The sequence below is a fragment of the Babylonia areolata genome, chromosome 19 (genome assembly GCF_041734735.1).
Source record: "Babylonia areolata isolate BAREFJ2019XMU chromosome 19, ASM4173473v1, whole genome shotgun sequence".
NCBI classification, from domain to species: domain Eukaryota; kingdom Metazoa; phylum Mollusca; class Gastropoda; order Neogastropoda; family Buccinidae; genus Babylonia; species Babylonia areolata.
In genome coordinates, this window is record NC_134894.1 from 16,129,368 (window position 1) to 16,142,502 (window position 13,135).

Sequence of the window (13,135 nt, forward strand, 5' to 3'; positions counted from 1 at the left end):
TCTTCATTGGTAGTCTTCTCGTCTTCAGATTCACAGCGTGTTGGAGCATTCGAAGGGAAAGCGATGGTTCCTGTGCACACATTGGCGAGGTCACGAACGCACATGTCCACGACCGGTGTTGCTGCTCAGTAATTCATGTGTGTGGCCACCATTCCCCGCAGCCATAATCTGTTCGGGAGCCGCTGTTGTGAGCTTATCTCATTACAACATCATCACCTGTAACAAACATGTACAGGAAATGGTGAAAACAAAAGTACCAACAAGAGCGCGGTACACCTTTGGTTTCTACGGAAATGCGTAATGTGCTGTACCATTTTGTGACAGTGTCTTCCAATGACATGCGTTTGTGTGGTTCGCGGATCTTAATCTCTTGCCGTGGGTCCAGTTCTCAGTCCTTCTCTGCACACTTGTACAGTTTTCTTGAAAGAGTATCAAGAACGGTAAAAAGCGATAATGATTACAACACAAATGATGATGATCACGATGATGATAAATATATTCAGCAGTATAATAAAAGTACATGTTTGTGCGCGCGTGCACGTGTGTGTGTGTGTGTGTGTGTGTGTGTGTGTGTGTGTGTGTGTGTGTGAGTGTGTGTGTGTTTGTTTGTATGTGTGTGTGTGTGTGTGTGTGTGTGTGTGTGTGTGTGTGTGTGTGTGTGCGCGCGCGCGCGCGTAAGTACGTGTGTGTATTTGCAAACTAGAGAGACACAGAGAGGGAGAGAGAGAGACAGACAGACAGACAGACAGACACAGAGAGATCTGAATCAGCTATTTCAAGATGGAACTACTTTTTCCATCACAATTTCATTGAAATATTATTCTATCAGAAAGTGATTTATGCTGTGATTCAGTCACTTGATAATGAATTTATGCAACGTTTAATATATCCTGCGAACAATAAGAGCTTTTTAATGTTAGATTTCACCATGCTGAAACGATAATAAAAATACATTCAAAAAGAGGTTTGCAAATTTAGTGTAAGGCGCCGCCCAAAATACTTTTGAATTTTTCATGTACAATATTCTCTTGAATGTCCTTCAGGCCAGCCTCAAATATTTGTGTATATAAAAAAAAGAATCACTGAATGAAACCAGAAATCGTCCTGTAATTGATATGTGTTCCTATTCAATATCGCGAGAATTTCGAAAACTGGTGGCTTTATTTCCATCTTTAAAATTCTACGTTAATTGTTAACATATTTCTAGCCTGAAATATGAAACTATTTTATGAACCTTTTTTTGTTTTGCTTTTTGTTTGTTTGTTTGCTTCTTCAATTTAACACAAAAGTGCATTAATCTGGTAAAAAAAAAACAAAAACGAATCGTAATATCTATGTTAAACTCATTTGCGTTGTCACGAGTGAACAATGTGTGCATCTTGTTTTTCTGTTTTTTCAATGCCATCACAAAATTTCCAATTGGATCAAGAAAGATGTATTTTACTGTATGCAGTCAAATCCTGTTATGTTACCTCATTAAAATACCAGTAAAACATACATATAAACAAGTTTACAAACCATCGCTCTCTCGGTCCATTTGTTTACTACGATCGGCATTTAAGGTCAACAGTCATCTTTGTACACGAGGAATTGTCTATTTTCTGAATCCTAATTATCTGATAAATATGTGTGTGTATATATATATATATATATATATATATATATATATATATAATATTATATTTATATATATATATCTATATCTATATATATATATCTATCTATCTATCTATCTATATATATATATATATATATATATATATATATATATATATATATATATATATATCATATTTGTGCACCTGTGTTAGTACGACGTTAAATGAATATCGAGTTAAGCCAAATAAAAGAGAGAGGCACAAATGTTACATTGTGAAACCTGGGTAAGGATCCGTAAAACAGTGCACACAAGAAAGAGTTAGAAATCAGGGTCCGAAAGGACTCAAACTAGCTAGCTGTCAGTTTCTCCAAGCTTCTGTGTCTCACTCACTCAGCCACACGCTGAGTCAATAGTTGTAATGGCAGCAACAACAACAGCAGCAGCAACAACAACAGGAGTCATTGCCGCACAAAAACAACAACAAAACACTGTAGCAGCAGTGGTTTCCTTCATCATCATTATCATCATCATCGTTGTCCTCGTTACTTTAGTCATCCTGTGGTCGATACAAATTTCACCTGACCGTGATTTTCCCACTATATTCGTATCATGAAGATTTCAGCGCTGAAGATGGCGAGACTTTTTTTTTTGTTTTTTTGTTCTAGCGCTGGTAAAGTGTGATGACTCCGACCACGATCTATAAACTGGGTCACAGAGTCTACAACTGGAATAAGGTTACGTGGCCAGCTGATGGGAGAGTGGACTGATTGGGAGAGTCAAGAACGAATTAACTGCGCGTGCACAGCTATGTTCGGTTGTGTTTTGTAAGTAACGGGCATGTAGGTACGAAAACGTCTCGTATGCAGTGGCTGTTTGGTGTTGAGCCAGCTGGTAGCATGATGGGCCGATTTAGACTGTGAGTACGAATTAAGTACGATGTTCCGTTTTACAATAATAGGCGCGCTTACAACCACTTGATCAACGAAAGTAGTTTCAGTTTAGTTTTGTTTTTCCCTCAATGAATAGTGACTGTTCATAGCACACAGACAAAAGCAGATTTGATACATTGGTTGGTGATCTGAACATGCGTACTGAAGCAGTGACCAGAACAAACAAGATGGTGTGATTGTGACTGTCCGTTGACTGAATCAAAAATTTAATTGAAACGTGACAATGAGTCGACGTTGTAATACACAGTTAAAAGAAAATTAACTTGTTTATTAATTGTTTTATAGCTGAGGTGCTTTCAAGGTGAAATCAGTGTGCGTTACAATGGACCCCTGTACAGTCACACATTCATGTGGTTCAGACAATGGCTGGGCACAACCAAGTACAGAAAGCTGATTCATTTCATTGCGTGTGCGTTAAAGATTCCAAGTTGTTACAGGATGAACCAGTGTACAGGAACCTGACTCACGTCGATATGAACTATCTTTGGGATTGTTACTGAAAACAAACCACAGCCAGGCACACCTATTGTCCAGAAATGCACATGGCTGACATGACATTACACCACAACAAGAAATCCTAGACAGGCTTGGGAAAGCAGTGAGTGTCAATGACCTTGCTGAAATGAAAACAGCCCAGTGAGACCTTCGTGATATTTTTGTTCGCTTCTTGTATGACCGAAATGAATGTGCAGAGTGTATCAACGCCACACACACAGACAGCCCCTTACAGGTGAATGCACCCAGCTACATCGTCATCAAAGCACTGACAACTGTAGGGTCTGGACATACTGATCCAAGCGAGCGTTCTTATGGTCCAGATCTGCTACCAAATCAAAGTGCAGATCGAATTCAGTTCAAAGCGTTCAGAGAAAGTGACCACTCCAGACGTACAGTCGTCTTTCGTTCATTATTGTCAAAACGAAGAACAGATTAGCGTCACGACAAACTAAAGCACGTGTAGCAATGATACACACTTCCTGCTTTAATCAACGTTCTAGCGAAGGAAAGTACCGGCCAAGTTTCACCCTGGATCCAGAAAGGTGAGGTTGCCCAACTTCATGTACTTACGCACTGTACAGTTTATTAACGTGTCAACACAACTGATTTACTGGACTGCTTCAGCGTCAAAACACACAGGTGTAGAACTGATTTTGTGGTGGTGTGACCACGTACCTAGACTGGAGTGACCATCAGAGAACCCACAGGTCCAGTTCAACGTGTGTGGTACTGACAGCCGATGCTGACAAAAAGTTCACACATGCTGACCTGCTTCGCCCAAACACGTTGACCCAGTTCACAAAGACACGCTGACCGAGTTCACGCTGACCCAGCTCGCTAAGACACAGTGACCCAGTTTTCCTAGACACGCTGACCCAGTTCACTAAGACACGCTGACCTGGTTCGCCAAGACACACTGAAACAGTTTACGCTGACCCGGTTCTCCAAGACACTCTGAAACAGTTTACGCTGACCCGGTTCTCCAAGACACTCTGAAACAGTTTAAGCTGACCCGGTTCTCCAAGACACGCTGGCCCAATTTTCCAAGACATGCTGAAACAGTCTACGCTAACCCAGTTCGCCAAAACACGCTGACCTAGTTCACGCTGACCCAGTTCGCCCAGACACACAGGCCAACGGCAGAGAAAAAAGACAGCTCCTTCTCCTCGAAGACCAGACCAGACGACTCAGCAGCAGCCTACCCAGCCCCCCTTCCTACCTACCCAGCACAGCCCAGCCCAGCACAGCCCAGCACAGCACAGCACAGCACAGCGCAGCGCCGTGCAGCAGTGCAGTGAGCCTAGGAGCTAGACGTGCGTGTGGTTGACGTTGTTGGTGGAGTGGGCCAGGGTGGTGACGGCCGTGGTGGCGGCGCCGTTCCCTTCCTGGCTGCTGGTGATCAGCTTCAGCTTGAGCCAGCCGGGCCGGTGCTTGGCGCAGAAGCCGCAGAACACCTCCATGAAGGTGTTCCGGAACTGCTTGGACATGGAGCAGTAGAGGACGAAGTTGACCGAGTTATTGGTCAGCGCCATGGCGTCCAGGAGGTCGCCCAGAGGGTCGTAGACCACGAAGCGGAAGCAGTCGATGAAGATGTTCATGAGGGTGAGGATGCCCTGGGGCAGCTCCGTGATGGTGAAGAGCACCACCACCGCCAGCAGCATGCCCGTGGTGCGGTTGTGCTCGCCGTGCTTGTCCGACTCCGCCTTCCGGCCCTGCGACTTGAGGCGCATGCGCTTGCGGTAGGCCTTGTGCATGGCGTGGATCAGCAGCACGGTCAGGGTGGTCAGCATGATGCACGGCACCAGCTTGATCATGATGGCCTGGATCCAGTTGTTCAGCTGAAACACACACACACACACACACACACACACACACACACACACACACACACACACACACAAGCACACACACACACACACACACACACACACACACACACAAATGCACATACATACACACACACACACACACACACACACACACACACACACACACACACACACACATATCAATTTTCACTTTTCGGAAATATACAAGTCCTGCAACAACAAAAAAAAACTCCGACAAAGAGACAGAATACTAACTAACATTCATGTCAATTCTAAAAAATAAAAGACTTTATTTATTCATATGTCTATCAGTTCGAGTGTTTATTCACTGCATTATTCATTTCTGTTCGCTTATTATTATTTTTTTTTTAAAGTGCCACACCGTGTTCACACGGTCTTCAAAAGACGCTGTTTACCTATCAGATAAGGTTGGTCGTGTGATTGTTTATACCTTTACCAATTATTAATATATATTTGCTTCTAGAGCATGGGATTGTTTTTCTACGAAATTACTATAAGATAGATGTGCATAGAGACGGACGGACGGACAGGCAGACATACATACATGCATACATACATACAGACACATAGACAGATGGAAAAATATCTTTCAGGTTTGCGATAAAGGTCAGACCGGAACGGTAGTCAAAGGAAGTGTCTTTGCGGAGGCTTTCAAACAGAGTGAGGCGCACATACTTGGGAAACGCTTTGCCCCTTGTTAAAGCAAAGGTCCATGACTTCGTCAGAAGTTTGATTCCGTCATTCCATCATATACCCCAAAGCTCAAAGATGACAATCGGCAGGAATACGCTGTCTTGTCAGACGGCATTCATATCCCAATGACAATATAACATCTGTTACACAGGTCAGGTTGCCCCTCCCCCACGAATATTACACACATTGTTTTTATGCCTTTATCAAAAACAAACATAACATTGTTTTTATGCCTTTATCAAAAACAAACGTAACCACCTCATAAAGACCCAGATTCGCGCAAACCATCTATCGAAAGCACCAGTTCCACAATGCAGGAACAAACAGCACAAGTTGAACATCACAGGAATATTTGCGCGTTGCATACAGAAAAAAATGGAGTAAAGGCTGATGAGGGGAACAGGGGATGATGTTTTTATGATGGGCTCACGTTGCCAGCGTTTTTGTTATGACCCAAAGCTCTTTCCTCGTCGACAGGAAACAGGATAGGTTGGGTGAGAAACACACGAGTTTCCAATCTGCAGTTTAGATGATGATTTTGTCTGGATCAGACTAAACACATCAACAAGGTGACAATGGGGAAATCCTCTTGTCCTGGATTGCCTATCCTACCGTGCTTACGGCCTAAAACGGCTATCTGCACGTTTGTCACGATCCGACTCTGCACACATCATTACCATCCGTCCATAGCGGCCTAGCAAACGAGAGTGTGGCATAAAGGAACAACACAAATATCACACCCGTTGCGCAAATCAACAAGCGATTATCGCTGCTTCAGTATCGTGTGTCTTGGTTATTATATTTTTGCGCGCGTGTGTGTGTTTGTGTGTGTGTGTGTGTGTGTGTGTGTGTGTGTGTGTGTGTGTGTGTGTGTGTGTGTGTGTGTGTGTGTGTTGTCCGTCAGATCAGTTTCATCAGACCACTTTCGGAAACAATGCTAATAAAACTGTTTATATATATAGAAAACATATACTGCAGACAGAGTAAACGTGTTGTTTTCCCCCATTTATTTATTTATTTATTCATTTATTCATCTAACTATGTAGCTATTTATTTGTTTGTTTGCTTGTTTATTTGTTTGTTAGTTTGTTAACTTCTTTGTTCGTTCGTTTATTTCATTGTAGACTTATCTATATTATTTTTGTGTGTGTGGCAGATGTCGTTGAGCTGTTTAAAAAAAATAACAACCCCCCAAAACACGTATTATTTGCTTCTTTTTTCACGTATGTATTCATGACTCTTCTTTTATTTGTTTTGTCGGCCTCGTGTTTTGGTGTAAAGACCTACATCATTTCCGTAGCAGACGATATAGAAATAAAATAGATTTGCATAAAGCGAGATGGACAATATCATTTCTGACATTATTTTGCTTTCAACGGTAGGGTGTTCGCTCAAAGCACAAAAGCCAAATTATCACTATGCAGCCATTCTCTCTTCTTTTCCTTTTTTTTTTCCTTTTCGCCCCTTTTCTTTTCATTTCAGTCTGTTGGAAGGATCATGGGATGGGCCCAATAGCCGAGTGGTTAAAGCGTTGGACTTTCAATCTGAGGGTCCCGGGTTCGAATCTCGGTAACGGCGCCTGGTGGGTAAAGGGTGGGGATTTTTCCGATCTCCTAGGCCAACATAATGTGCAGACCTGCTCGTGCCTGAACCTCCGTCGTGTGTATACGCAAGCAGAAGAACAATTACGCACGTTAAAGATCCAATAATCCATGTCAGCGTTCGGTGGTTTATGGAAACGAGAACGTACCCAGCATGCACACCCCCGAAAACGGAGTATGGCTGCTTATATGGCGCAGTAAAAACGGTGATACATGTAAGAGCCCACTTGTGTATATACCAACGAACGTTGGAGTTGTAGCCCACGAACGAAGAAGAAGAAAAGATCACCAAAGTATAGCGCGCTATTGTGCTTTGGAATTATCTCTCGTTCTTTTTCAACACTCTCGTCTCTTTGTCAGGGTTCGGTGCTTTGTCATTGTGAAAGACACTGTCCTCTGATTTTTCTACTCCATCCAGGTGTGAATGGGTACCTGGTTTTGGCAGGGGAAGGTTAAAGATACGGACGTAGAGGATTGGGCCCCGCCTTCCTGTGTCTGGCCCCAGACACGGTGAATTTGAATTCACAGCCGCCATGGTCATAAAGGGTTATCTGTTGGGACCTATCTAACTTCACACACACACACACACACACACACACACACACACACACACACACACACACACACACACATGTCATCAGCTTTTTTTTCTCAGAGTTTTTTTTACCCATTAACTGGCCAGTACTTTTGGCATCAGATCTCTGCGTCTCTACGTGTTTCTGCTTCTCTCCCTTTTGTCTCTCTCGCGCAGTCGCCCTTTCGCTCTTGTTGTTTCCATGCATATCTAAACAACTGTGGTGCATAGGTTGTCCAAATTGCAATTGTTGACCTTACTTACGCGAGTTTGCACTTTGTGCGTGCGCGCAAACACACACACACTCACACACACACACACACACACACACACACACACACACACACTGACACGCACGCATTCACACTACGTCAAATATCACTCAAAGTGAAAAGACGTTAAATTAAATAAAGAACGCACACATTCACTCACGCTCAATATATATGATATATGATATGCATATAAAGAGAGAGAGAGAGAGAGAGAGAGAGAGAGAGAGAGAGAGAGAGACAGACAGACAGACAGACAGACAGACAGACAGAGAGAGAGAGAGAGAGAGAGAGAGAGAGAGAGAGAGAGAGAGAGAGAGAGAGAGAGAGAGAGAGAGAGATGTATCACTGAGGTTTGGTCGGACTAAAGACCAGACTTTAAAATAATAATAATAATAATGCCGCGGATTCTTTCACCTACGCTGAATGCAAGTAGCACACGGTACCTCTCTTTATCGTCTCATCCTAATGTCACTAGCGTCCAGACCACCGTGACTCAAGGTCCAGTGCAGGGGCAGAAGGTACAGGCCAGCGTGGGATTCGATCCCGTGCGCTCAGATTCTCTCGTTTCCTGGGCAGACGCGCTACCACTGGGCCACCGATCCACCAAAACTTTGATCCACATTATGGTTCATACCTCCACTGACGCGCGTTGCAGGGTAAGCACGGGTCTCATGTTGTTCTTAACTGTTTGTGTGCTAATGGCTAGATAAATATATCTTCATTATCTGACTGCACACATCATTACAGCTGTGGCTAGCGGCCAGTTCAGCACAAACGTGACATAAAGCAAATATAATACACAATACAACATCACGACCCAACGTAAATCACCAAGCGAGTTACTAGAATTTCCATTCCGGGTGTCCGATTTCGTTCCACGTAATTATAGTGACCGACTTGCCAGAAAAAAAAAGTCATGTTATCAGGATTGCCCAGGACAACGCGCGTTGTTGTTGAAAAGAAAACCCTGTGTCGTAGACAGAGCATGTGAGGTGTGACTAAGGCCTATTTTGGTTTATCTATTACCATTTTGCTTTTTACTTATCCTTCACTTTGTCTGATTTTATGCATTTACGTATTCGTTTTCACACAAATATTGGATAGGCTCTCAAGGACTGATTAACGTGCTGGGTTTAAGCGAACGTCAGGCATCTACTTTTTATTTCCAAGTAGGTTTAGGATAGCGCACATCGATCTATTCAGGCGCTTTGAAACCACATTGAAACAGAAGCTCTTTATTTCATTCATAAAATAAAAGTTATTTACTGTTTCGCATTGGACTAATTTCTGTGTCTCGGATTTTGTTGAAGCTGTCGTGAAAAGGCATTGTTTATTCATTAATGTATTTATGTGAAAGATCAACAACAGTTTATTATTCTGCCTGCTGTCACGTAGCAGAGCATATTCTATTGTGGAACACAAATGGAAATAAAGAGAAAGATCTGCATAAATGGATCTGGGCATTATCACCATAGACATTCTTTCGCTTCCATCAGTAACGTGTTTGCTTAAGTATGATTGCTGAATTACGATACCGCCATCCTCTTTTCGTACATTATTCCCTCCCTATTTCAGCTGGGCTCCATGTCTGTTTATATCATTCTCACCTTGTTCTGTTTATCTCTCGGCATGGATGGCTGAATTAATGCACCATTGTGCCCTAATTTACCCTCTCTAGTGTCCCCTTTCGACTCTTCTTATCTGTGTTTGTCGGTTCAACCATTATCTGTCTGCCTGTTTGTCCATTTCTCTCCAATGCAGTTTGGAGGAGATCATCATGTAGAACTGGCACTGCTGTTGGAAAACGGAGATATGAAGGCGAATGTCAGCATGTATATATTTTATGCATTTAAAGGAAGGGAGGAACTCATGGAAACAGATTTTTAAGTCTGGACAAATAACTCTGATTTCCACACAATGTGCAGGTGTTAACACGTTTAAAATATATATATATATTTATTGTATTTACTTGTCTTTCTTTTTCTGCGATCTTCGATCATGCGTGTGCATGTGCACCTCCAACGATTACAAAATGGCGGACTAACATTAAATCTGTGCGTGTGTGTGTGTGTGTGTGTGTGTGTGTGTGTGTGTGTGTGTGTGTGTGTGTGTGTGTGTGTGTGTGTGTGTGTGTGTGTGTGTGTGTGTGTCCGTCTGTCTGCCTAATTTAAACACTTTTCTTTCTTTCTTTCTTTTTTGGCTTCTGTCTGTCTCCGTGTATTTCTGTGTGACTTTCTCTCCTAAGCTTCGTTATTTTGTTGTGCTGTTGAAGAAGTGAACCATTTTTTTATGAATTCGATTTATGGATGTTTTCAGTAACCCGCGGCGATTTCTTCATCAGGAACTGGATAGGCGAGCTGTGACTTCACCCATGTCTGTATGATGCACATCATTCTGTGTGGATCAGGGCGCTCATTATCAGTTTAACCCCCACTCCGCAAACGCGTTGCTACAGGGTGCATTTCGGAAATGCCTCTCGTTCTCGAATGCGTATGTGCTAAAATATGAAGGAAAAAAATGCAGTTTTGTCACGACATCATGACTCTGCACACGTGATCACAGCCACGAACATTGGCTATCGGCCATCCAAACGTGATGGAAGCATTAAGCAACACGGCATCATACCCACACCCCAAATCACTAAGGGATTATCGTTGCTGGAGAACCCGTGTCCGATTTCGTTCCATTCAGTGCTGGGTTTTCCCAACACGACAATTTCATCATACACCTGAGGACGGTGTCAGTATGAAAGTGTTAATGGAAAAAGAAAAGGTCTATCAAACAGCTTAGAAAATTATATTTTATTCTATTTTATTTTACACATTTCCTGATATTTAAGTTATTGTTGTGTTTTTGTTTTGTTTTGTCTTTTGTTTTTTGTTTCGTTTATTGAATCTGTTGCACTCTCGTGAAGGCATTGTGGAGACATAACATGGACATTACAGTGTATTTTGTTTTAAAAACTTGTTGATATTTAAGTTATTGTCCTGTTTATTTCCTTCCCGACCTAAATCACTCTCGGGGTGACACTGCGAACACTCCACACACCCCGAATCCCTTACACACAGCCCATCCAGTCTGCAGCTCTACTGGCAGTGTCAGGAATAATACTCGTGTCTAACTACGACCACCTGAACAGCAGAGGAAGCAATTGCGACTGCTGCTGTTCCGACTATCTGGGCAAGAATTGGAGCGTTTTGCCCAAGTCACATCCCCATCCTTGGCTAAGAGGGCTTTTGGACAGTCGACAATGGGACGGTTCCCAAAGGCCAAATAAAACCCAGAGGCTGCAGCACTAACAGCCAGTGCAGTCTCTGCCTCCTAGTCCGACATAGTCCTTCACAGAAGACTGAGCTGTAACTGAATTCCCATTGCAGTGGGGAAATCACTGATCATAAAGCTCTTCCTTTAAAACGTTGTCCCAACTGTAAGCATGTCTCAATCTCTGATGTAAGCCGAGCGTTGAAACACACCAGTGTCAGGAGTTCACAAGCAAATATCAGTGTCAGGGCGACTTGAAGCCACACAACAGGAAAAATGCTGCACTGCTTCTCAATCACCTCAGTGGTGTTTAGTAGTACATGTTCTGATTCCAGAGAGAGAGAGAGAGAGAGAGAGAGAGAGAGGAAATCACCTGCTAAAGTCTACTGTCACAGCTAACATGAGTAGGCTTGTGCACACCCACTACCTATCATTTTGCGTCCTTTGCCAATCCAGACGCAGCCCACACACGCGCGGAGACAGATGGGGGGCACTGGGATGTTAGAATGGGACCAACTTCCCTTTGTTAACCATTTGCAGAGACACGGCCTTTGACATACAACCAACAGACCTGGAAGAATCTGGTGAACAGTTCTTCTGTGCGGAGGTCCAACAACTCTTCTCGGAGCTGAGAGGGAGAAGAAGAAAAAGAAGAGAGTGTATGATGACTCCTTTGGGTGAGATCTTTTTTTTTCTTTTCTTATCGGCTCCCCGACCTTTCGGTATCGGGAAAGGCCAGTCAGTTCTCTACCACTCCCATGTTTTCTGATTTCCCCCTGACCCCCCCCCCCTCCCCCCCCACACACACACACACACACGATCCCCGCACTCCACCATCCCCCGCCACAACCTCACACTTTCTTTGTGCAGACACGCACAGTCAGGAAGTGATCGGTAAATCCAGAGAGAAATGTCTTTTCCATGAGCGTCCATCTCACTCCCTGTCTTCCAACCAGCCCAGGGTCACGGGGATGGAACGCAATGAACAATCAACGTGACGACAGTTCCGCGGCATTTTTTGTTTCTTCTGCGCCCCCCCCCCCCCCCCCCCCCCCCCGGTGGTTTAACCCTTCAACTGCTACTGACTTCAGAAGGCCTGACAAAGCGCTTTGGGATGTGCTGCTGAACAGGTATATCTGAAATTCAGAACACTCTTTAATTCCCCGAAGACAAAAGAAAATGTTGTTGAAGCTGGCAAATTATTATTGAATATGTGCGATAATTTTGATGTTCTTATTCTGTTTTCTTATGTCAGGATAACAGTACCAAACGCTTCAAGTAATATATTTCCTATGTGTATGCGTGTGTTTTTTTGTTTGTTTGTTTGTTTGTTTGTTTGTTGTTGTTTTTTTGTTTTTGTTTTTTTGTTTTTTGGTTGTTTTGGGGTTTTTCCTTTTCTTTTTCCTCCTTATATTGAATTGCTGATTGTTTATTTGTGTGTATGCATGTGGGCCCTGCAGGTTTTCTTTTCCTGGGGATCCACTGTGTGTGCCCCGCAACCCCCCCCCCCCCCCCATTATCCCCCCTCCCCTTTTTTTAAAATAAATTTTCTCTCTCTTCTTCTTCGTGCAATTGCACGTCTCGAGGAAATGGGCCTGTTTTTCCCTTGTGTCTCCATGTACCCAAATAGGGTTTCTCGGATTAAAAAAATTGATTTTGAACCTTTTGAACCTTTGAGAAAGCAAATTGTGGCGTGGCGTATAGAAGTTTTTTTGTGTTTTTTTTCCCCGAACGCAGTGACCTCTCCCCGGGAGAGTGAAAGTGAACGAAGGTGGTTAGAGGTAAGGGGGAAGGCTAAAGAGCTGGGCAGGGGCAGTTACTTTTCATTAGTGGCCG

The 13,135-nt window shown here is 43.3% G+C and overlaps 1 protein-coding gene across 1 annotated transcript in view; it reads right to left on the reverse strand.

Moving 5' to 3' along the window:
- Window positions 1-4,355: 4,355 nt before the first annotated feature.
- The window catches only part of LOC143294108 (G-protein coupled receptor dmsr-1-like), a 94,501-nt gene continuing 85,721 nt past the window's right edge, over window positions 4,356-13,135 (reverse strand). Inside the window, exon 2 of the mRNA XM_076605540.1 lies at window positions 4,356-4,886. Coding sequence (XP_076461655.1) covers window positions 4,356-4,886 — 531 coding nt within the window. The remainder of the gene's footprint in view (window positions 4,887-13,135) is intronic.